General features: G+C 39.5%; 1 protein-coding gene across 3 annotated transcripts in view; it reads left to right on the forward strand.

Annotated features, from left to right (window-relative positions):
• The window catches only part of LOC148028458 (K(+) efflux antiporter 2, chloroplastic-like), a 181600-nt gene that overhangs the window by 151974 nt on the left and 4949 nt on the right, over positions 1-24677 (forward strand). For all 3 annotated transcript variants that reach the window (XM_087690261.1, XM_087690262.1, XM_087690263.1), the window contains 5 exons: positions 7560-7709; positions 7785-7838; positions 8014-8072; positions 8179-8245; positions 8341-8517. In XM_087690261.1, coding sequence (XP_087546387.1) covers positions 7560-7709; positions 7785-7838; positions 8014-8072; positions 8179-8245; positions 8341-8517 — 507 coding nt within the window. The remainder of the gene's footprint in view (positions 1-7559; positions 7710-7784; positions 7839-8013; positions 8073-8178; positions 8246-8340; positions 8518-24677) is intronic.

The following is a 24677-nucleotide window of genomic DNA, read 5'->3' on the forward strand; positions in this document are numbered from 1 at the left end:
CAAGATGGATCCAGAAAAAGTAAGGGCAATTATTAAATGGCCATCTCCAAGGAACATAGAAGAGCTGCAGATCTTCTTAGGTTTATCTGGATTTTATCGTAGATTCATTCGAGATTATGCCAAAATAGATGTTCCAATGATAGACCAACTTAAAGGGAAAGGAAAGAGCTTTAATTGGGGAACAGACCAAAATGAAAGTTTTCAAAAACTTAAGGTAGCTATTGCTACAACTCCAATACTATTAATTGTGGATCCCAATAAACCATTTGTGGTTGAAGCCGATGCCAGTGATAAGGTGATAGGCGCGGTCTTATTACATGAAGGTCGACTAGTTGCTTTTGAAAGCAAAAAATTAGACCGTGCAAAACAGAATTATTCTGTTTATGAGAGGGAGTTGTATGCAATAGTACATGCAATGAAGAAATGGAGGCACTATCTGTATTGTGCCAAACTTTTGATCTTGTCGGATCATGAAAGCATTAAGTGGCTTAATGACCAACCAGATCTACAAGGGTGTAAAGCCAGATGGGCCGAACTCCTTCAAGAGTTCGACTATGAGATAAGATATAGAAAAGGAAAGCATAATATAGTAGCTGATGCACTCAGCAGAATGCCCATCATAAATGAATTGAGTTTTACTCAGTTCACTTCCGACTTGCTTGAATCTTTAAAAGGGAAATGCTAGGTTGATCCAGCATATTCCAACATATGGGAAGCAATAAAAAATGGGGATCCAAATGAAAGAGCCTCCACTGAGGAAGGAATATCTGAGGATGTTCAAGAAGGAAATGGAGCATCAAGGGTTATTTAAACTGGATTCAAGTGGAAGAATTTTACCATTGATAATGGTTATTTACTCTACAAGGGTAGGGTATGTGTCCCGAAAGATAAAGAAATAAGGCGCCAGATACTCTTTGAGTGTCATGATACCCGTAGCGTGGGACATAAAAAAGCAATTCTATTGGCCTGGAATGAATAAGGACGTCCTTGACTATGTGATCAAATGTTATAAATGCCAAGTTAATAAAGCTGAAAGATTGAAAATGGGAGGACTTCTCCATCCATTAGAGATTCCTTCCGGAAAATGGGAAAGTATCTCCATGGATTTTATTGTTGCATTACCCAACTGCTTCTTTAAAGGAGACGTCCCTTTGGTGAGGATCTGCATATGCTCTAGCTCGATTTTGAGCTTTTTTAATATTTTCTTGAGCAAATTTTAACATACTATTCATATTCTCCAAAAAATCTTTAGCTGCCTAAACCTTTTCCTTATGCAGTCCTAGTGCAAAAGGAGCTCTGGGCTGAAACCCATACATTAACATAAATGGACTATATCCAGTGGAAGAGTGCTTGGCACTATTATATGCAAAATATGCAAACTCTGCTATCGGTAAATACTCTTCCCAATTAGTTTGCCTTTTATTTACATATGCCCTAAGCATATCTTCAAGGATTTGGTTAACTCTTTCAGTTTGCCCATCAGTTTGCGGGTGATCCGCCGTACTTATGCTAAGTTTAGTATCCAATTTCCTAAATACTGCACGCCAGAATTGACTATCAAATTTTCTATCCCGATTAGAAACTATATTTGCCGGAAGGCCATACAATCGGTATATGTTCTCTACGAACAATCTAGCCAATTCTGGTGTTTTAACATCAATTGAAGTTGGAATGAACCTAGCCATTTTGGTTAACCTATCCACAATCACCCACACAGAGTCGTGCCCCTTCTGTGTTCTGGGTAAAGCAACAATAAAATCCATGGAGATACTCTCCCATTTTCCCGAAGGAATCTCTAGTGGATGGAGAAGTCCTCCCATTTTCAATCTTTCAGCTTTATTAACCTGGCATTTATTACATTTGACCACATAGTCAAGGACGTCCTTATTCATTCTAGGCCAATAGAACTGCCTTTTAATAAGACTATAAGTCTTATGAACTCCTGGATGTCCCGCGCTAGGGGTATCATTACACTCAAAGAGTATCTGGCGCCTTATTTCTATATCTTTCGGGACACATACCCTACCCTTGTAGAGTAAATAACCATTATCAATGGTAAAATTCTTCCACTTGAATCCAGTTTGAGCAACCTGTGATGCTCCATTTCTTTGTTGAACATCCTCAGATATTCCTTCCTCAATAGAAGCACTTTCATTTGGATCTCCATTTTTTATTGCTTCCCATATGTTGGAATATGCCGGATCAACCTGGCATTTCCCTTTTAAAGATTCAAGCAAGTTGGAAGTGAACTGAGTAAAACTCAATTCATTAATAATGGGCATTCTGCTGAGTGCATCAGCTACTATATTATACTTTCCTTTTCTATATCTTATCTCATAGTCGAACTCTTGGAGGAGTTCGACCCATCTGGCTTTACGCCCGTGTAAATCCGGTTGATCATTAAGCCACTTAATGCTTTCATGATCCGATAAAATCAAAAGTTTGGCACCGTACAGATAGTGCCTCCATTTCTTCATTGCATGTACTATTGCACATAGCTCCCTCTCATAAAGAGAATAATTCTGTTTTGTACGGTCTAATTTCTTGCTTTCAAAAGCAACTGGTCGACCTTCTTGTAATAAGACCGTGCCTATCGCCTTATCACTGGCATCAGCTTCAACCACAAATGGTTTATTGGGATCCACAATTAATAGTACTGGAGCTATAGCAATAGCTACCTTAAGTTTTTGAAAACTTTCATTTTGGTCTGTTCCCCAATTAAAATTCTTTCCTTTCCCTTTAAGTTGGTCTGTCATTGGAACATCTATTTTGTCATAATCTCGAATGAATCTACGATAAAATCGAGATAAACCTAGGAAGATCTGCAGCTCTTCCTGGTTCCTTGGAGATGGCCATTCAATAATTGCCCTTACTTTTTCTGGATCCATGTTGATTCCCTCTTTCGAGATAATATGCCTCAAATATTTGACCTCTTGTGCGAAGAATTCACTCTTAGTTTTCTTCGCATAAAGGGAATGTGTTCTTAACAGTTGGAATACTAATTGTAAGTGTTCCAAATGTTCTTCTTTTGATTTAGTAAAGATCAAGATATCATCTAGGAAGACTACCACAAAATGTCCTAGATAGGGCCGTAAAATACTATTCATCAGCTTCATAAAGGTTGCTGGTGCATTAATGAGGCCAAAAGGCATCACCAAAAAATCATAATGCCTGTATCTAGTGCGAAATGCTGTCTTGGGAATATCTTGTGCCTTAATTCTTACTTGGTGATAGCCTGATCTTAAATCTTTGTGAAGAATTTTGCCCCTTGTAATTGATAAAAAAGATCTTCCATTCCAGGCATAGGAAATTTATTATTCACCGTTATTTTATTAAGTGCTCTATAGTCAACACAAAGTCGCATAGAACCATCTTTTTTCTTTACTAATAAAATTGGTGAAGCCCAAGGTGAATTACTGGGTTGTATAAACCCTTTATCAAGGTAATCCTTAATTTGTCTTTCAACTTCTTGGTGCTGTGTTTCACTTAACCTATACGGTGGTTTAGAAATAGGGTGTGTATCCTTATTTGTGTCAATTGGGTGATTTATATCACCCCTATCTGGTGGAAGGCCACTTGGTAAATCAGAAGGAAATACATCTTTAAAATCATCTAACAAACTACTTAATTTATTATTTACATTCAACTCACATCATAAGAAAATTATTACTTTATATTACAAAAAGTAAAAGTGTTTTGTATAGGAAGAGACCATAACATGTATACCTCACAAACTTCCTTCTTTATCAGCTTCTGAACTTCAGTAGAACACAGCAAAGGATTATCAGATACTTCATGTTCACCCTGAATGACAAAAGTCTTACCATCCCTTTCAAATTCCAGTGTATTATGGTGATAACTTCATTTTAAGGATGGTTCCAATCCCCATAGCCACTCCCTCCCTAGAGCAATATCCGCTCTTTCTATGTTCATAATTTGGAAATCAAGTTTATCTTTATATCCTTGAATCTCAATTTCCAAATTGGATACCATTGTATCCCATCTTGACCTTGCATCATACGAACAACATATTGATGCCCACTTTTTTGTTGGGAAAGTTTCAATTTTTTGACAAGTGCATAATTTATAAAATTATGTGTAGTAGAGTCATTAATCATGACTCTAACCCTTTTTCCAGCTATCAATCCATGTACTCTAACTAAATCATGTGGCCCAAAAGTAGGCTGCCACATAGAAGTTGACATACAACACTTGTGTTGTACATCCATGTGCAAGACCTCTAAAGATTTATACCTTTCTTGCCCCTTGAATTCTAAGGTCTGCACTACATGGATTTGTTTTTCTTTTCCCTTGCCCTTGTCCTTATCCTTTCCTTTGTCTTCCCCCTTTTTCTTTTGAGGGCAATTCCAAGCAGTATGGTTAGGGGACAGACAATTGAAACACAACTTTTCTTTTTTGGCCTTATCAAAGTCATCAGGACTTAACTTTGGCCTCACATATTGTTTCTTTTCAAAAGGTTGTTTTTTATCCTTTAAAAATGGCATTTTTCTTTTAAATTTGCCCACAAATTTTGAGGTTTCCAATTCCTTAGACTTGGGCTCCGTATCAGTGAGACTAGTGAGTGTACCTGGACGCATACTATCTTCATTGATTAATGCAAATTTAATTGCCTCTTCCAGCGTCTTAGGTAAACTCCTTTTTACTTCCTTTTTACAGGCTTTATCTAGTCCCCTAATGAATCCTCTTGTTTTTTGAAATTCATCTATTCCTTCCAATTTGAGGATTATCTCACGATATTCCTCCAGATATGTCAGCACGGGTCTTCCCTTTTGTCTGACATAATCCGAATCTTCCCAATTTCTTTCCATTTCATTTTCAGCAAGGAATTCTTTTAAAAAAACGGATTCAAATTGAGCCCAAGTTTCAGGTATTTTATTTGCCTCCTTTAAAGTTCACCACCATTTATATGCTTTGGGCCCCAAAGTTAAACTAGCCTCCAGTGCTTGGAGATGTGGTGGAGTATTTTTAAGTTTATGTAGATCTTCCCATTTTTGGAGGAAATTAAAGATTGTATCTTTATTTCTATCTTTTTCCTCCCCGTGAAACTGAGGGGGTTTCATATCCTTTAGAATTGGATTATCCCTCAACTTGTGGTGGGGTTCCTTAGGATCTTGCATAGTCACATCTAAATCTTTCGATGAAGATGGAACATCCGAGGTTTCTATCTTATTTTTATCTCTTTCTAACAATAAAGTTACTTGAGATTTTATTTCAGTGAGTGTTTGAGTTTAAAATTCCATTTGAACCCCCTGAGCCTGTACACGAGCAGTAAGATCATCAAATTGTTCTCGTGTAGCAAAAAATTCTTCCCACTGTTCTTCTTGTATCTCTGATTCATGGGGATCTACCATAGGGTGGTCCCCATAACTAGAACCTTCCATTACTTCCTCTTTCCCTTTTTCTGCCATTAATATACTGGAATTGGAAAGCAAAGATAAGAAATTTGCATACAAAGTAAAGTACTTCCCTGGTTTTAATGACAGGGCAGCTGTCTGCTGGATTTATTAGTAAGCCCGAAGAGTGAGGAACAATCCTTATCTTCCCAGACTAGACCAATCACGCTGAAAATGAAGTTCTTCGGCAGAAAACGGGACAATCACTTGGACCACAAATATGTCTTTTATATGTATAACAAATCTGACTGATTTCAGTCAGCTGGTGGCGATTTAAATGCTGGCTCAGTCGGGAGGAAACAATGTTACTGCAAAACTGCTCCTTGAAGACAGCTGTGTGACGTGTATGGCCTGAATGCTATCTGGTACTTTTCATCACGACTACAGCAGTCGTCTTCATGTTTCGCCTCACAGCTTCTGACGCCTTTTTCACATTTCGCCTCAGCTGACCACCGTCTAATGCTCCGCCTTACGCCTTTCCTCTGCCCGCTACGTGTCACTTACGTGACGTGGCACGTCTCACGCCTTTCACTTTTCCCTTACGACCTGTCACGCTTTCACGGCGTCTCTCTTTTCGGCCAGTACTCACATATGACGGGTGACGTATCCGTCATTTCACCTAGCCTCAGACGTATCCGTCGATTCACCTGGCCTTGGTTGAAAGGAACTTCACGAATGGCTCTAATACCAATGTAAGACCTCGCAGGCCACGACCTTGACAGGAGGCTCTTGAGAAGACGATCTAGCATAGAGAAAAAGTCCTTCGATTCTAATGAGCACGAGCGATCATTTCACCTCCCAGCCTTGCCTAGTTCATTGCTGGCCAGACCCATCATGATCCGATTGCCAGCCGTCAAACCTTGGTGAGTCCTACTATTCTTGGACTCTCTTTGGTTCTAGGCTCCCCTAAACCCCGTTCGGGCGCCCAAGACCCCGGACGGTCATCCTCGTGCATGTTTCCCTTAATTTACCTTAATGTCACATTAATGTCACAATACATCTCGATTTTAAAAGAAATATTGAAAGGAGCGCCAAGCTGTGGGGCCAGTAGGTGTCATGTGTGGTGCCGGAGCACTCTAGTTCAATTTGTGTGTCGATTTTTCTTGCTGAAATTACTATTAAGCTGAATTAAGTGTTTGCTAAAATGTGGTCTAGTGACCTTTGGGCTTCCAAATGCCAGCATCAAATTCCATGCCCATTCATGGTTCATTGTGGAGTTCTTGTGTTCTTCTTTGTCAGGGTTCATTGTGTCAATGTTGTGCCTTTTGTTTTCTTGCTTCCACTTCATTTGTACATTCTCAAGCAAAGGGCTCTTTGCCCGTACCCAAGTATAACTTTTTTGGGCATAATTGACAAAGTAAAAAATTTTCTCCCGCAACTTATTCCAATGCTGAGATTATGGAGAACATGAGTTCTAAGTTTCTACTTTCAACTACTTAAGCATTGCAAACATATATTCTTGCCTTCTTCACAAGTGGGAGCACAAAATTCAACAAACTTGAAGATGACTATTACATGCAGATTCATGGCTGTCTGTGGCAATTTTTGCTTCATTCATGGTAGCTTCAGACCATATACGAAAAACTCTGAAGTTTCAACTTTCAACTACTCAAGTTCTGCAATTGTATATCCTAAAGTTTTCTTCACAAAATAATGGGCAGCACAAAATTGACCAAACTTTGAGATTGCTAGTTGATGCAGTTTCATGGCTGTTCGTGGCAGTTTTTGTTTCACTTGTGGCTATGTTTTGCCTCATTTTCTGCGTGACAGCCTCTAGAAACAGTGCATAGATGTTTCATGAGGACAGCTACATGTAAAACGTTATTTCTTAAAACACTGGACTTCAAAAGTTATTTTTGCTATGGTGAAGTACGCTTTTTTTTTCAGACATCCTTTTTTTCAAACTGTTTGCAACTGTTTGGGTTATGAGCCATATGGGTAAGGAACAACCTATAATTTGATGCATTGTTTTCAATAATTGTATGAATATAGATATGTTATTCATAGAACTGTGGATGATAGGTTATAGCTGATAGATGGATCATGTAGACTTAGAACCCTGAAGAAGACCCTTTCATGTGTATGCAGAGAGCTATAAGCGTTTCCCAAAAAAAGTCTTATGCCATGTTATTTTGATGAATGCAGAGGATCATGACACCGCAAATGTCATCTCTACTGTTTCTAGTTGTTGGCTTATCCATGGGATTGACACCTTGGTTAGGAGCTTTGGGTCAATTTATTGCATCTCGATTTGAGCAACAGGACGTGCGAAGCTTGCTACCTGCAGAAAATGAGGTAATTGGTCTGTTTACTGGTTATTGTATCTCAAGAGCCAACGTGTCTGCCAAAGTAACTTAGTTGTAATTGCAGACTGATGACTTGCAAGATCACATTATCATTTGTGGATTTGGACGGGTGGGACAGGTAGGAATTCAGTTCTTTTCAGTAAAATGATGGATATTGGAAAGTGTTGGTGCCAGCTTTAGTTAGGAAAAATTTGGTGCCAGGTTTACTTAACATGCATCCTTACAATTGTCTGCTGTATTTGTGGTGCTTACTCTTGTTGAAAGAACTAATGCATCTCTTATTTGTTGTGCAGATTATTGCACAGCTTTTGTCTGATCGTTTGATACCATTTGTTGCTTTAGATGTGAGAAGGTGAGAGAGACTGAAAATTTACAAGCATTGTCTATGCAAGAACTTGTTTCTTTTTCTGTGATTCAGAACATTAACTTGTCATATGTTGACCTGAATCATCGTGTAGTGAACGTGTTAGTGCTGGGCGTGCTCTTGATCTCCCTGTTTACTTTGGGGATGCAGGTAGCAGAGAGGTAATAATAATATTTGGATAACTGAATGAACCAATACAGAAGCTGGTCAGTATTATTGAAACACTAGTCATGGTTGGTATTTGCTTGTAATTCAGGTGCTGCACAAGGTGGGTGCGGAGAGGGCATCTTGTGCAGTGATAACATTGGATACTCCAGGTGCTAATTACCGGACAGTATGGGCACTGAGCAAACATTTTCCAAATGTGAAGACTTTTGTGCGCGCTCACGATGTTGAACATGGAATCAACCTAGAGAAAGCTGGAGCTACAGCTGTATGCACTTCCATCTGCAACTTTTTAAGTTCAATCTCTCTCTCTCTCTCTCTCTCTCTCACACACACACACACACACACACACACACACATACACGCACACACACACGCACGCACTCACAGCCTCACCCACTCACCCACTGAGCATTGTTGAATAGCTGAGTTATGTGCCAGGTGGACTCATGACAGTCTATCCAAAAAGGTAAGAAGCAGTGGTAAAAGTATCCATATGAGAAGTGTCTAGATCCCACAACCACACATCAATACAAAACACACATCACAACACACACACACACACCTCCCCCCCCCCCCCCCCCGCCCCCCAAACAAACACAAAAGAAGAAGAAGAAGAAGAAAAGAAAAGGAACACACTCATTTTCTTTTTGTGATATAAGATCCTTACTCAAAAGAAAAAAAAAAAGAGAAAACTAAGAGAGTAGACTCCATCTAATAATTAGGAATAGTGATAAAACACATCCAAAAGAGAAGCATTTGTATCACCAAGCTGACAACTTATCATATAGAGATTGTTTTAGCAAGTGACGAGAGTAGCTGTAGGGTTGAAAAGGCTGAATTTCCAAATATGCATGGTGTCTTTGATTCCAAATTGTCTAGAGAGAAAGAAAGCATATAATTTTCACATAGTTGATCCAAAAAAGGTGTAGTGGTCCAGATTGAGATGAGGCAATGCTGTGTTATGTAGCTCATTTGTAAATACTATTATACATGTCTCAAGGTTGACATCTCTTACAATCAATGGCAATAGTAAAACAATCCGAGCTGATTTTGAGGAACATCTTTAAGATCAAATGTGTCTTGAGGAGATGGTAAGAGAGAATGTAGACAGCCCAATAAGCTTGAAACTGAGTCAACACAATTGAGAGTTTGACATCCAACTATGGAACGGTCAAATGTTTTTGGCAATGTAGAAAGTCCATCTAGTCCATGTAATCAACAATTTCAAATTCAATGATGGACGGGAATGCTACCGAGAACTTACTAATGTAAATACTCAATCAATGCCATGACAATATTCTCCCATGTCATTATAGGTTGTGAAAAAACTTTAAATATATATCCACCAACACCTAATTTTTCATGACCAAGCCTTAGTTGTAAATAATGCCAACACTTCATGAAGTCCCATAAGGCTTGCAACAGAACTGTAGACAATTCCAAAATATCCCATACCTTATACAGTAAAGTCAACGCTTGAGTAGCTTTCACCATAAGAACCAAAATAATTTGCAAGATAATAACATCAGCCACAATTTCACAGCAATAGAGTGGTACTCTATTTAGAGAATCAGTCCATGCAAACCTACAAATGACCATAAGAGTCAAAAAATCATAGATTGCCATATTAGGTAGAAAATCATAGCTTGTTATATCAAGCAAAGCTACTAAAAGCTGAACCAAATTGATTGCAACTGTCGGCTTTTCTTGTGCCCCTTAATATGAATCATCATAATCAAGTTGTACTAATCTCCACAATCTGAATCCATTAATTGCCAGTTTATCTCACCATGTAGTGTAGCCAAAACAAAAGTTCCTTGGCCCACATCCTTGACGACTTCATATGGACCTGTATACTGCAACTTCAACTTTCCTGGGTGCTTGCCTAGCTTCGAGTTATATACCATGACAAGATCTCCTTCCTTAAATATCTTCTTCTTAATGTGCCAATTGACCCATAACGCATTGACACCTTATATGCTGTGCAAAAAGACCAAGTGATCAATCTAATTTAGTGTCCCAATCCATACGGTTATCAATAACTATCTTCTTAAGAATTCGCAACAAGATCTTGTGAGAGCTCTTAGCTTGCCTTTAGAAAGGATTTCGTAATTGGACATCACCATAGCATAAATTGTCTCTTGATTGTTGGAACATCCTCCACAACAAGCTAATGCAATACTTATTTTTGCCAATAAATGTTTCACTAAGGGTACTACCATTAATCTTTATAAAAGTTCTCTTTGATTATAAAGACAATGTCTAAATTCATGACATGTCAAGAAATAGGTATTTCTTGGATGCAAAATTTGCTGAATCGTGAGCAGAAGCTTTGCTCAAAGAAAGACTCTCTGAAGATTATTATTAAAATTTGAATCTTATATCAGGCTTGTAGTTAATAGGAAGCCAAGATTATGGAAAAAATGTACACATGCTCACATGCATCGCATGCACATATGTTTAAACATCAAAACAACTTATTTCTTTACAAACTGAGAGTAGAAAAAGAGAGAAAATCAATGTGCTTCATGGGCATCTAGCAATAAATTGGCATGGCTTCCATCATGATCCCAAAGTGGAATAAAAACTTGAAAGGAGGTGCTCTACAGTAAAGCACTAGCTCTGATACCATGCCAAGATATGCTAGGGTTTGCATAGAGCAACACAGAATGCAGAAACATGAGTAAAACACAACAAACTTAGAAAGAATCACAAATCGTAGAAAGGAGGTATGAATGAGTGAAGAATGTGATACAGAGATGTAGATGCTCAAGGAGCTGCGATGTCCAACTACTGTAAACTCTGGTGGGAGCAGGTTGAGGGAGAGTGCTGAAGAGTGAGGTGCTCCGAGTATGGATTGTGAGTGCAGCAATACCACTTATGCTGAGACAGATGGAGTAGATGGAGCAGCCGACGGCTAGTTGTGAATGCTAATGACTGAAAATCTGATGTAGGGGATGCAGAGTGTGATAAGGAAGTGTAGCTCTAACTAGTAACACGGCTGTATGTGATGTTGTGGCAAATCTAGAAAAAATTTCACCTGTACTTGATGTCGTGGCAGCTCTAACTAGTAGCACAGGTGGGAGACCCCAAATGGCAGCAACAAATGAAAACAAAGAGCTGGCAACTGAAAACGCAGAAGGAATTGCCACATGGAGGCTGGTGACAGCAGGAGCAGGCTAGGAACAGAGGCTGGCAGCAGCCTCTCAAGCTGATGGTTATGAAGAAAGGGTATGACAAACATAGCAAACACAAAAATGGAGGACAACACAAAAACCTTAATCTGTAGAACGCTGGATAGTAATCAATGAATGAGAATATAGATGATACAATGATGGTGCCTCAAACTTGTGTGTTCTAGAATAGGGGCTGAGATGTCTGAAGATGATGCCAGAGTGTGCCGTAATTGTGACACATCTTGAAAAGCAGCTGCAGCAGCTCATTAGTGTTGGATGATGATGACTGCAAAATGCAGGACCAGCAGCAGTAAATGCAGTTCTGATGATGGCAATGATGATGTCAGCACTAATGGTAGTCGGATGATGTCAGATGATGATGACAGCAAAATGCATGACCAGCATCAGTAAAGGCAGTTCTGATGATGGCAATGATGATGTCAGCACTCATGGTAGTATTGGAAGGTTTGGCGGCTGTTGGGCAGCTCGTCAGAGCAGAAAACACAAATGCAAACAAAGTGAACAGCTGGCAAAGAACTCCGTAACGGCAAAGTGTAGATGTTGACAGGTTGTAGGAGGTTAGAATGTTATGCATAATGTCCGCACATGAGATGTAGCAGCAAAGAAATGCATTTCTTTGGGTTTAAATTTTCTGAAAAGTTTCTACAAGTAAGAAACATTTCTATGAGTAAAAATGTGAGGTGATTTTGACAAAAAAATAGTGAAGCTGGACTAGTAAAATGTCGCGCGATGCTATGAAACCTTAATAGAGGCCTTTTTCCCCTTCTTCCACGTGCCTTCTATCACTCTCATTTCTCTGTTGTGTGTAGATAGCAACCTATATATCTCACCTTGCCCAAGTTGATTTTGGATGAGAGACTTGCTTTTTTGACTTTTTGTTTAGTTATCGGACTCTATCTACTATAGTATCTATATTCATCTCGAGAGTTGATTATATGATTCTAGTCTCATTTAGGAGTTATATATAATATATCATGATTCATTTTGGATTTTGACATTATGCATGGATTATGTAACATGTTAATTCTGATTTTCTTTGTGTGATATATATGAATCATGTTGTTTGAGGTTTGAATCATGGTATAGCTTCTCTAAAGACTAAACTTTGACATGAGTCAATAATGGATGTGTAACTTGTTATTCTCATTGATTCTCATGTACTATCACTGATGCTCAATTGGCCTTTGTTTGTTGAACAAAAAGCTTTGTAGAGGTTTAAAACCTCTTTCCCTAGTTTTAGACTTTTAAAAATCCCTTCATTAAAAAAATTGTGGTTTTATGTTTACCTTTCTTGAAGGAAACTTGTGAAACACATTTTTGATGTTTGATTCTAAACATCTTTGACGTTTCTAGTTGCATAAGCAAGAGTGGATTAGTACAATGACCAAGATCATGTAAGCACCAATAGAATGAATGATATTGCCCCTCTCACCATGGAAGAATAGAGAGAGAAGTAAGCACCCCCTCTCATCACATCATGGCAATGCTAAGGTGGAGGAGTAGTATTAAATGGAGAGGAGTGAAGGATGCATCTAGTTGAAAATGTTTGAGATGAATGGCCTCATTGGTAGCCTCAAGGAAAGCTATTATGCAGCCTTGGGAGGAAGGGAGGCCTCCATGTTGCTCTGGAAGTATAAAGCTCAACCAAAGAGGAGCAACTAATATAGAAGAGGCAACCTATCCATGTTTTTTCTTTGATCAAAATCGCAGGCCCATGTAGTTGTTAGTTTCTAATTGAATTCTTAATTGAAGTGCAAGCAATAAGCATTAGTACCACATAAGACCATACAGTGCACATACCTCTACTTCATTAAGAGTTATGCAAGTGGGAATAAGAGTAAGGTCTCAATCACTGTCATAGACATTTGAACCGAGTGAGGCACAATCCCCCACAATCCTCTCAACTAGAGGGTCTCTTAGGAAAGGGGGCTTGACCACATCTAGCTGCACCAATAGAAGTAGAAGGCAATGGAGAAGGAGAAGTTAAAGTCACATCTTGTCTATCCTCAAGGAAGGGACGTAGAACTTGAGGATTAAAGTCCACAAGAGGGGTAGTAGGCTAGTGACACAACCCCTTGGGTGTTGTTGGGGTTGGTTGAGGGGTAGGTCTATTTGCCATGTGACCAGCGAGTCTCCACTAATTAGTCATGCACCTTGCTCGCATGGTGGATGAGACACAAATGTTGGAGCATGACTCCCCCTTAGTTGTGAAGGGGCACAATTACTCTCTCTTGATGTGCTGGGGTTCCTAGGTGGAGTGGAAGGTTTGGAGTGGGGCGGACTAACCTTGGCCTTTGAATAACATTTGTCATCAGTGCGTGGACTTTTGGCAATTCTAACAATGCCTATTTTTCTTGGGGACATTTTGGTGACCCGGCTTCAATCCTTGGGGGAGTTACTTTACTCCTCTAGCTAATTGGTCTTATTGTTGTTCTTTCCCACCCCTTACTCCCCTCTTTGAGAGTGGAAATAAGGTTCCCCTTTGAACATGGCAAAGGGGATTTTTTATGAACGTGATTGAACAACATTGGAAAACTCAAAAGTTAACATTAAATTCATAGGAGAGCAATTGTGGTTGTTAGATGATTTGGTTGATAAAGTTGAAGTATTTGAGTCTATAACTTGTTCATGATCAAAGTTAATTGTTTGGTATTTGACTTTGGTGAACCGATGGTGGTGAATTTGGCAAGTAAACATAGGTATTATTCCCTCTTGAGGATTTTGAAATCTTGGAGTTCATGGTTGAAATCATGTGGGATACGATTCGGAGATGCATAGCAGTCCACTAATGTGGTCAATGCTTAGATGCAAGGTTAAAATGTTGTAATTGTGAGTGAAACCCAAGCATGAGACCTTGCATTTACTCGACCATAGCTTTGTTTTTTAAACCTCTTCCAAGAGCAGATTGCCTCATATGCTGACTAGTGGCAGTTGGGGTTAGGCTCTCGGCCCTTGAATGAAATCCCACATGTCCTAGGACTCTAGGACATACCACATTAAGTTTAACCAAGTTGTGAATTTTGACTTGTTGAAATGGGTCTTGTCAATAAATGCATACTTGGCCATAGTGGATGCATGGAAGGTTGTGTGACGAGTCTATTAAGCAGGTGGCATGGAATAAACAAGTGGTTGACTAGGTGCTAGAGGTAGCACCGAAGTGTGTGACATGGTGACTCCAATTGTTTGCCCCAAAGAAGGTGACTAACTAGTGTGTGGTACATGTGCCAAAAAGGTATAGGATTTGCAATATTTGTGGCCACTTGAGAGATTGGAGGGATGGTAGAGGCTTGATTTGCATGGGTTGGATACCTTTGTATGTAGGTCCCCATTGGGTTTACGAGTGGTAGTCCCACCACAATCGCACCACCACCACCTCATTGAGGGATAGGATTTAGACCTAAGGGATACATGTTTGATGGAATGGTATCCCTATGTGTTGTGAATTGTGGAATAGATTGATGAGTGTATGCACCAAAAGATGGAATTTGTGAAGTGGATGCGTTAGTGGGAATTGAAATTTTGAGCATTGATTTTGATTAAGTGATGATGAAGCACTATAAAGCAAAATTATTGGAATGAGTATGTGACATAGAGGCATTACCTGACCTGCTTCTATAATCACCTTTTGTTGTTCTCGCTTACTAATATGGGTTTGGGTTTTCATGTTTACTTATACCTAACACCTTCATTTCAGGAGGATAAAGGAAAGGAGGACTTGCACAATTTATATCAGACATACATTGAACTGTATTTGTTGGGAAAGATGATATTGAATAGCTCATATTTTCCAAACTGATGTGTCCTCTTTTAATTTAGGGTTCTTGTTTTGAACCAACATGGATCTTTCATTGACATGCGTGCTTCCTATGGATTGTGGACTAGGTCTATGGAATGATATGCTGAATTTGATGTGAGATAGGGGTTCAACCCATGTCAGTATCTATCTAATCTTTGCCTAAGGACAGCTCTGTATTCTGGTTTAGGATCTTTAGCTGTTAGAGCATCATTGCTCTAATACCATGTGAAAATATGGTATGGCAAACAGAGAAAATGCAAAAATGTACGACAACTTGGAAAACACCCTCTATGGAATGCTGAATGATAATGAATGAATGAGAATGAGATGATACAATCAGGGGGCATTGAACCTCCATGTTTTTAGGATGAGGGCAGAGGTGTCTGAGGATGCTGATCCCAAAACACAGCAGCAGCAGTCCACTAGTGTCTGCTGACGATGGGGGATGATGATGGCAGCAAGATACAGGTCCAGAAGCAGTAAATGCATATCTGATGATGGCAATGATGATGTCAACACTCCTAACCCTCAAAAAAAATGTGAATCAACACTCAAAACAATGCAGGCTTGCTTGATGACGCAACATGATGGAGGAGAGGATGTTGCTGTGAAGTTGATGGTCAGTTCAAAGAGGTCGGCCCTTGTTGGCTGTTCCAACGCTTCTTCACAAGGCTTGAAAAACTAGCATGCTTGCCTATTTATGGCCATGCCCCTAGCTTTTGTTTGTTTTCATACTAAGGCAGTGTGCATTTGTTTCCATGCAATGGTTTCTCTTGCCCTTTTAGAAGGCCAAACCAAGGGACAAAGGGCATCAATAGGTAGCCAATGAGATGGCCAACAACCTAGTGCTTTCCTAATCAAAGATGATCATCAGCTTTGCACACCATATAAATAGTGCCACCATTTTCTTAAAACATGTACTATTGTATAGAACACCCCCTCAAAAACAGAATAATCCTAATGTGCATAGCCAAGTTTCACTGGTCAACCCTCTTGTAACAAAACTTCACCTATTACAAAATTACATGCATTTGTTTCAACCACAAAGGATTTGTAGGGATCCATTATATTATAAATTGGGGATGTAGCAATAACTATCATAAACTTTTTAAGCCTTTCTCTTTCTGTTCAAGTTAATATCTTGGTATAATCTTGAATGAATTATGATAAACTCCAAATAAACCAAGGAAGATCTATAACTCTTCTAGGTTCCTTGAAGATGCCCACTCCATATGGCCCTAACTTTTCTAGATTCATCTTGATCCCCTCTTTCGAGACAATATACCCTAATACTTGAGGTCCAACAAGCAATTCACGCTTGGATTCTTTGGCAAACAAGGAATGGGCTCTTAACAATTGGAACGCTTACAACAAACATTCTTCCTTGGTTTGACTTTAGATTATTGGGATATCATCGCGAAAGACTACAACAACATTGCCTCGATAGGGCCATAAGACTATTAATGAGCCCTAGTTGTCCATGTTCGATAGACGGACCAACTTGTCCAATGTGTCTTGTGCACCATGACATGTTTGATCATGTCCAGTGGTGTCCAATGGAAATTGACTGACTGTTTTGAAGTGCTTATTTACTCTCTCTCTCTCTCTCTCTCTCTCTCTCTCTCTCTCTCTTCTGGCTATATATTCTCTCTGTGTGTCTCTAACTCCAAATTCAAATTTTAATCTCAACTCTCAAACTCTCTCTCTTGAAGCTCTATACCCCCACTCTCTCAAGCTCTCCTTTGGCCTATCTTCACTTACTTGCACTCTCAAGCTCTCCATCCTCTCTATCCTCAAGCTCTTAATATGTAAACTCTTGGTATAAAATCTCTAAATGTTTGAAGTATATTATTTTAAGCTCCAACATTAAGTATAGGCATTACAATTGTATGTACAATTTTTTTTTCATCCTGCATAGTATCGGACGTAGGTCCCAAGATTTATTAGTCCAATTAGTACCATATTAGTATTGGATGGTACTAATCTAACACCATCAGACGTGACAACCATGGTTAGTGCATTGGTAAGACCAAATGACATTACTAAAAACTCATAGTATCCAGCTCTAGTCCTAAATGCCATTTGGGAACATAATTCTAACATGATTGTATCCTAATCTTAAGTAAATTTTCATCATGAATTGTGTGCTTTGCAATTGATAAAAAATATCATTAATCTTGTTATAGGACATTTACTCTCCTTTGCTATCTTATGTAATGCTATGTAATTGACACAAAGTCACATAGAGCCACCCTCCTTTTTCATTGATAGAATTTGTAAAGCCTATGGTGACTTACAGGGTTAAATAAACCCTTTATTAAAATATTCTTCAGTTTGGCCTTCCACTTCTTGATGTTGGGTTTGGCTAAATGAATCCAGCCTTCCTTCTTGGCAAGGGTGGTAGATGACCTGATGTACCACAAATTGCAGCAAGCAATAAAATATAACTGAAAGTACACTTTACTACACCAATCTTGGTTAGCTAACACCCAATTGGCCCCGACAATTGGCGGCCCTTGCAATATTTATTTATCTTGTATTGCTTTATGTTGTAGTACATTGAGATATGGTTTGATTGTCTTCAATCTTCAATACAAATGGCTGTCATAAATGACCAGCAGTTCTAGGAATCAATTTGGCCCTTGATTAGATTACAATTTGGGCACAAATTGGTGTTCAAGCTCTTGCATGTGGGCTAAATCAAATGGGAACAGGCTCATCCCTTGGATTAGCCGTAAACTCTCAATTCCCAGCCACTATTCTGAGTACAGGGTCTTCAAGTAGTGGGCATGGATCCCAAAGTGGTTGACAAACCTTAATGGCTGCTATAAAGTAGGATTTCAGCAGCAATTTCTTCAATTGGAATATGCTGAGAATTTCCGAGGTATTGTTAGAGGAAGAGAGAGAAAATCAGCTGAAAGAAATATCTTTTCAACAATAGCTTTGATGGCAATTTTGGTGATGCTAGTACCCTCGAAAGCGGGGTGAAACCTGAGTGGGATTGACCAGCTCTCCTATCACCTCTCATTAAGTTAAAGGAAACTTTTTGTCCTTGTCTTGCCGGATTGCATGATCAGTTGTGGCATATCAACGAGCTAATCCAATGGCTCCTCACTCTGCCAACCTTTGAATGGCCACCTCCACAATCAACCAGCCGAAACAGCCTTCTTTTAGCTTGCATCAGCAAGTTTGCTTAATAGCAACCTTCAAAAAGCAAATTTCAGCATTAATTAGTAGATTTTTAGAATTAAATTTCTGAAAATTAAATAATAATAAGTTTGCCTCCAACCTTATCATTATGATTGGCCTAGGACTAGCATTAATTAATTAATGCCTAGTTTCAATGTCACTACTTCACATTTCAATGGCCCAATTAATGGCTTAGACCCAAATTGGCACTAGGCACCTACAAGTACCTATCCAACACAACTTTACACAACTTGTGCCAATGTCACCCATTGCTCACTTGGATTACTTAGGGGATCACTATGGCCTAATTGATGTGTATCTCACATTTGCATAAATTAATAATGCCAAAACTAAGCACTAAAAATACAAGTCCGGGTGACAAACCTCCCCCTTGAAATCCTTTCAATTGTTCTTAATTGCATTGCAAGGTGACACAAGAATAGTTCTAAATGGGAAAAAGCATAGGCATCATGGTCGATGAACATCGGCCACTATTTTTCAACTATACTATTGGCAAGCACATACTGAAATTTCGAGCCAACATCATGGAGTCATAGCTGACCAAAAATAAATCATTGTTGCTAGAACCACATGGGATACATCCATTAACTTTAAACCAAAATCGTTTAGAGCAGGCAACCATAGTAAAGTATAAATTGATCATAAATGATAGTTAAACCGTCAGTGGCATTACATAACATTGTTTTCTGATAAAATTCTATTGAAAACTACTAATCATTGATGCATGCCTCTAGGTAAAGCTGCAACAATTTAGAGTGGTTTGCCAAGTCACCCTCTTCCATCCATTAGGCATCCATCGGTGAGTAATTTGGAAACTTCTTCAAGTACCCCTTGGGAACTGTACATCTAATCTTCCCTTCCTCTTATACCAAAATCTGCATAGGTATCAAAATCTTATCCAACTCCTCAAGCTCAAGCTACATTTCAGCAAACATATCCTTACACATATTAGCATGAAAAGATAGCAACAAGCTCACATAAAAAGCATTATGTATCTACCAATGTGGAGGTGATTTCAGCCTATACGCTACATTACTAATCTTTTTCAATACCTAGAAGGCCTCATAATAATGCACATTCAACTATTTTCTACTTCTTTTGTGACCTTTGAAGTGCTTGCTTAACCTTCTAATAGGCAACATCCATACTTTCGAAATACCTATCATTAAAAATCTCGTCTTTTGCATGCAAGATCGATGGAGCTTTCTTCCCACTGTTAATAACCTCAAAAGGAGCCTTGCAAGTGATACTATACATTGTGTTGTTCTATGCAAACTCAACCAAGGGTAAAAATTGTTCTCACTTTGCTCGATGTCTGAAAATATAACACCTCAAAAGATAAAAAATTGTAAAGTTTGCCTCTTCAAACTAACTTTGTGTCTATGGATTGAAGGATGAAGAAAATTTCAGAATAGAATTCATATTCTCAAATAGTCCCTTCTGAAACAAACAGGTCATCCGTGAGTCTCAATCACTCATGGTCAACTCATGCATGCCATGCACGACAAGTGTGTCATGGTTAGCCTTGATCTTGTTCCTTGTAGGAATGAAATGGGCTTGCTTACTTAACCTATAAGTATTAGTCCAAATGCTAGCATTTTCTGGTAGGGGTTCTTGGAAGATTAAAATGAAGTCTATAGCAATACTCTACCAAGCCCTATTAGGTATAGGCAAAGGATGCAACAAGCCCAAAACGTTTTGCCTATCATACTTGACCTTTTGACACACAATGCATGTAAGAACAAATTACTCTATATTATGTCTCAAAGCTGACTAATAGAAAATGTGCTCCAGTTTGGGACACTTGAGTTGGGCCCATGTGAGGTTCAAATCTGAGATTAAGCTAGATGTGAGTCAAAGTGGCAAGATTAAGCTAGGTGGAGTTATAGGGGACATTGGGAGAAGTTGTGGATAGGTGCTAGCAAGGTATGTAGAACATATCGTAGTTAGGGACATTGAATTCCCCTTGGAAACTACTTACGATGTCATGGGGATTAGAGTATTTAATTAATTAATCTCCTAAACTAAGGTTTGTGAAAAGTTTCAACACTTTCAAGTTCAAAGAGGTTAGGAATATGAAATTGAGGATGGGCAACATTTAATGTTATTTTAATGAGGGCAGGGCCAAAGAGCTAGGCAGTTCGTTTTTGCACATGGAGTTCCCAATGAAACTGAAAACTTGTCAAATGTTAAGTTTGGATCAGTTTTGGGCTGCATGGAAGTGCATCTTCAAATGTTTTACTCCCATTCTAGGCTGTTGGGGCAGATTGGAGGGCGTAGAACTCAGTTAAGAGTAGGAAGACAGCTGCTAAAGCTTCAATATGGTAGGGCAACCTGATCTAGAGCAGATTCAGGGGCTGTGAACAGCAGGAATTCCTAAAAACAAGGCCTTTGACTGTTGCTAGTGCAAAAATCAGGGTTTTAGAAAGCAGCTAAACCCTTAAAACCAGCATCTGACCTGAATTTTCCCTCTCTTTTAGAGAGATTTGTTGTTACAGCACTTTCTTGGAGTCAAATTGAAGGTTTCTCTCCTTTGCTGTCCCTCATCTGAACATATTCAGCACTGTTTTGCTGAATTCAGACCCAATCACTGTTGTTACTAGGGTTCTCAGCCACCTCAAAGTGCAGGCCCATTTCACAGAAGCCCATAGATGAGAGTAGCTGCTAGAATTGAGGCAATTACAACAGATTTGACCGAGATTGTACATCCACATTGAAGTTGACCTGCATGCAAGTGTTCTCAATTCAATTTGTTGCCGACATAGTTGTCAGATACGAAAGGTACGATATGGTACGGTACGATAAAATACGATACTAAATGGTACCTTATAATTTTATAAGGTGTGGTATGATATTAGTACGAAAAAAAAATTAAGATGATTTTTTTAAATAACAAAAACCATAAATCATTAAATGATAGAATACATGTTTAAAGTGGAAATAGCCTTTTCATTACAAAATAAGATGAATACATGAGGGTGACCATCATTGTCGCATGGGCTGCGCAAAACAAGCGATACAACTACAGTCTAGTGTATCATAGTTGCATCATGCATATGGATACAATGATAGTAGATATCTGATATAAAAAAGAGAGAGATCTATGAATCTATGATGAGGGATTACTATCATCATCATCATCATCATCAGAACCATTTGAGTGCTCATCAAGAGAGTTTGAAGATGACTCCTCGGCATCAAATGATGAAACACACTCATACTCATCCTCAGTGATGAGGTTACCATCATCATGAAATGATGGCTCCCTAGGTGGCGGCTATGTAGGCAAGGGGGGGATGTCGTCATGAGGCACAGGATGTGAGCTACTAGAGTCTTGCCTTACATATGTCTGCAAGCCACTTGAACCACCCCCCCCTCTCCCCCCCTCGATGTTGGAGTGCGTTAAATGACCATACCCCTACTACCACTTACTTGGACTCCTTACCCATGAGCATGCTACTTGCGATTAGGATTGTCTCCGTACGTAGTACGGACTGATTCATATGGTATAATACGTATGGTACGGTACCCTACGTATTCGTATGATTTAGTATGAAAAAATTGGCACTTTTTTGCCACTCTTCCCCAAGGCTATAACTTTCTTTCTCCTTTCTTTTTTTTTCTTTTCTCTTTCTTCTTTCTCTATTCCCCAAGCCTTTCTCAAGTCTCTCACATTCTCTCTCTCTCTCTCTCTCTCTCTCTCTCTCTCTCTCTCTCTCACACACACACACACACACAACCTTCTGTCTCTCTGTCACAAGACTGTGACAACTATTACCTTTTTGCTGATTTCTTTATTACTACTTTTTTTGGTTTTTCTTTTTGGAAGGATCCCTCTTGAAATCTAAACGCCTGAGTTGCATGGCCAGTATGTGAAACGGACAGGAATGTCTAGTAAGTCAAGACTAGACAGTTAAGGTCCAGTACAAGTCTGGAAGAGACTGATGGCACTGTAGATTGACAAGCCTGGAAGAGACTTGGGAAAGTGTATATGGTCAAGTGTGTTGAAGAACTAGCCTGGAAGAGACTAGTTCAAAGTGAAGATGGACAAATCTGCAAGAGATTAGTTTATGTGGGATCATCAGTGGAAATTCACTTTCAGTTGAGCTACATTACAAATTTGGATATAGCCATAGTCTACAAAGATGGTCAGAAGACTAGTGAGATGCAATGGAAGTAACTCCTAAAATTTAGGGAGTTACTATTTTTGGACCTCAGAATCTGTTCGCTTCATTATCTTCGTTTTTGCACGAGGATTAATCCTCTGGTTGTGCTGAGGTCAAATTTTGATCAGAGGATGGAGAATTTTAGACCGGAAGGCTAGAACGGGAAACACCTTCTAGTGCTGCCATTTGGCACAAATTTGTGCACTTACCTCTTTAAAGAGGGGCTGGCATGTAGTTTTTGGGCTGGAAGGAGCTCATTTGTGAAGGAGAAGATGAATAGCTGCAGATGGAGAGCTATGGAGAGCTGGCCTACCTTGTCTATGATGCACAGAGGGTTGAGCTTGCTCCCTACTCTCTCTCTCTTTCTCCCTGACAGTTATGATTATGCCTCAGTTGAGGGTTTTTTTGCTGATTCATGTACAATTGTGTGGGAATATGCTGTTTTTGCATGAGGCAAGAGCCTCTTTTCTCCAGGAACAGGAGCAGTTGTTTGCTGCCATCAAGCAGGAACAGATGAGGGTGGTAACCTCACCAAGCAAGTGCTCAAAACAGCACTAAACCAGTACTGATTTTGGACTGTTCAGAGGTTATTTCAGAGCCTAATTGATGTCAGAATCAAGGGGCATTTGGCATAGATGTTGGAGAACAGTGCAGGGAACAAAATGAGCTGAAAATAGGTTTCAAAACAGGTCTGAACCAGTAATTACAGCAGGCTGAAATGGTCAATTCTGCACTCCAACCAGAAGTTTCAGACTTGGGCAGAGTTTCCCCTCCTAGTCAGCTTGTTTTGGGTCAGTAATTGTACATATTTCTTTTTGGTATGAAAGAATTAGCTCTTTTTGGCCACTCTTCTCCAAGCCTACATATTTCTTTCTTTCTTTCTCCTCTCTCTCTCTCTCAAGCCTCTCTCTCTCTCTCTCTCTCTCTCTCTCTCTCTCTCTCTCAAGCCTACTCCTATTTGTATGATCCTTTATGTATGATGTATGCCCTCTCATCTATGTACTTATAATTTGTAGATAATAGTAGTACACGTTGAGTATGCGGCATGAGGTTTTGACATATTACCCTTAAATATTCATCTTATATACTCTCATAGCATTGCTATTTAGACTTAATACATCTATTCTATTATCTTTAGTCCAAATAATAAAGTTAAATTTTTTACGTACTAATATCGTAACGTACCTTATAAAATCTTAAGGAACTATTTAGTACCGTATTTTATTGTACCGGATCGTATCGTATCTTCGTACCTAACAACTATGACTGCGAGTATTACGAGTATCTATTGCTATAAGCTCTCTATAGAGCTCTGCAAAAATTGGATTCGCGGAGTCTTCGCCCTTTACAGATCAGCCACCAGCAGGGTTCTCATAGACGGAAGGCGAGGGGAGCAGTTTCGGCTAGAGAGATCGATTTGATAGGGCTGCCCCCTAGCCCCTTACTTGTTTCTACTCTTTGCAGAGGCGATGTCTCACTTCCTCAAGTCACGTGTGAGTGGATTACGTAGCCTCCGACTTCCAGTAAGCGAGGAGATTGAGTTGTTAGACTCAAAGTATGCAGATGACACAGCACTCTACATAGAGTTGATGAGTTGATGTTGGAGAGAGTGAGGCTGGCTCTTGACGTGTTCTGTTCAGTAGTAGGAGTGAAAATCGAATGGCAAAAGTCGGTTGGTTTCCTCACAGACTTGGACTCTAGCATGGAGTGGGGCGTCCACCTGGGATTTAGATGGGTGAGCAGAGGGCAGACCGTCCGATACCTAGGGTTTCAGGTGGGACTCGCATCACTCCTGCCTAGCAGTTTATTCTTGTCCTTGATTCTATTCGGTGGAAACTGACCTACTAGAGCACAGCTCACCTTTCACTAGCCGGCCGAGCCCTAGTGGTTAACCAGGTCCTCCTAGCGATGGCCTGGTACATTGCCTCGTGTTGGTGCTTCTCCTCATCATGCATAGTGCAACTTTGCCGTCTAGTCCAGAATTTCCTTTGGTCAGGATCAGATGGTTCCAGGGATTCTAGGGCCAAGGTGGTGTGGGCGACCATCATACGGCATC

This window comes from Lygodium microphyllum, chromosome 12 (genome assembly GCF_053477565.2).
Source record: "Lygodium microphyllum isolate KBCC chromosome 12, Lygodium_microphyllum_v1.1.10, whole genome shotgun sequence".
Classification (NCBI taxonomy): Eukaryota; Viridiplantae; Streptophyta; class Polypodiopsida; order Schizaeales; family Lygodiaceae; genus Lygodium; species Lygodium microphyllum.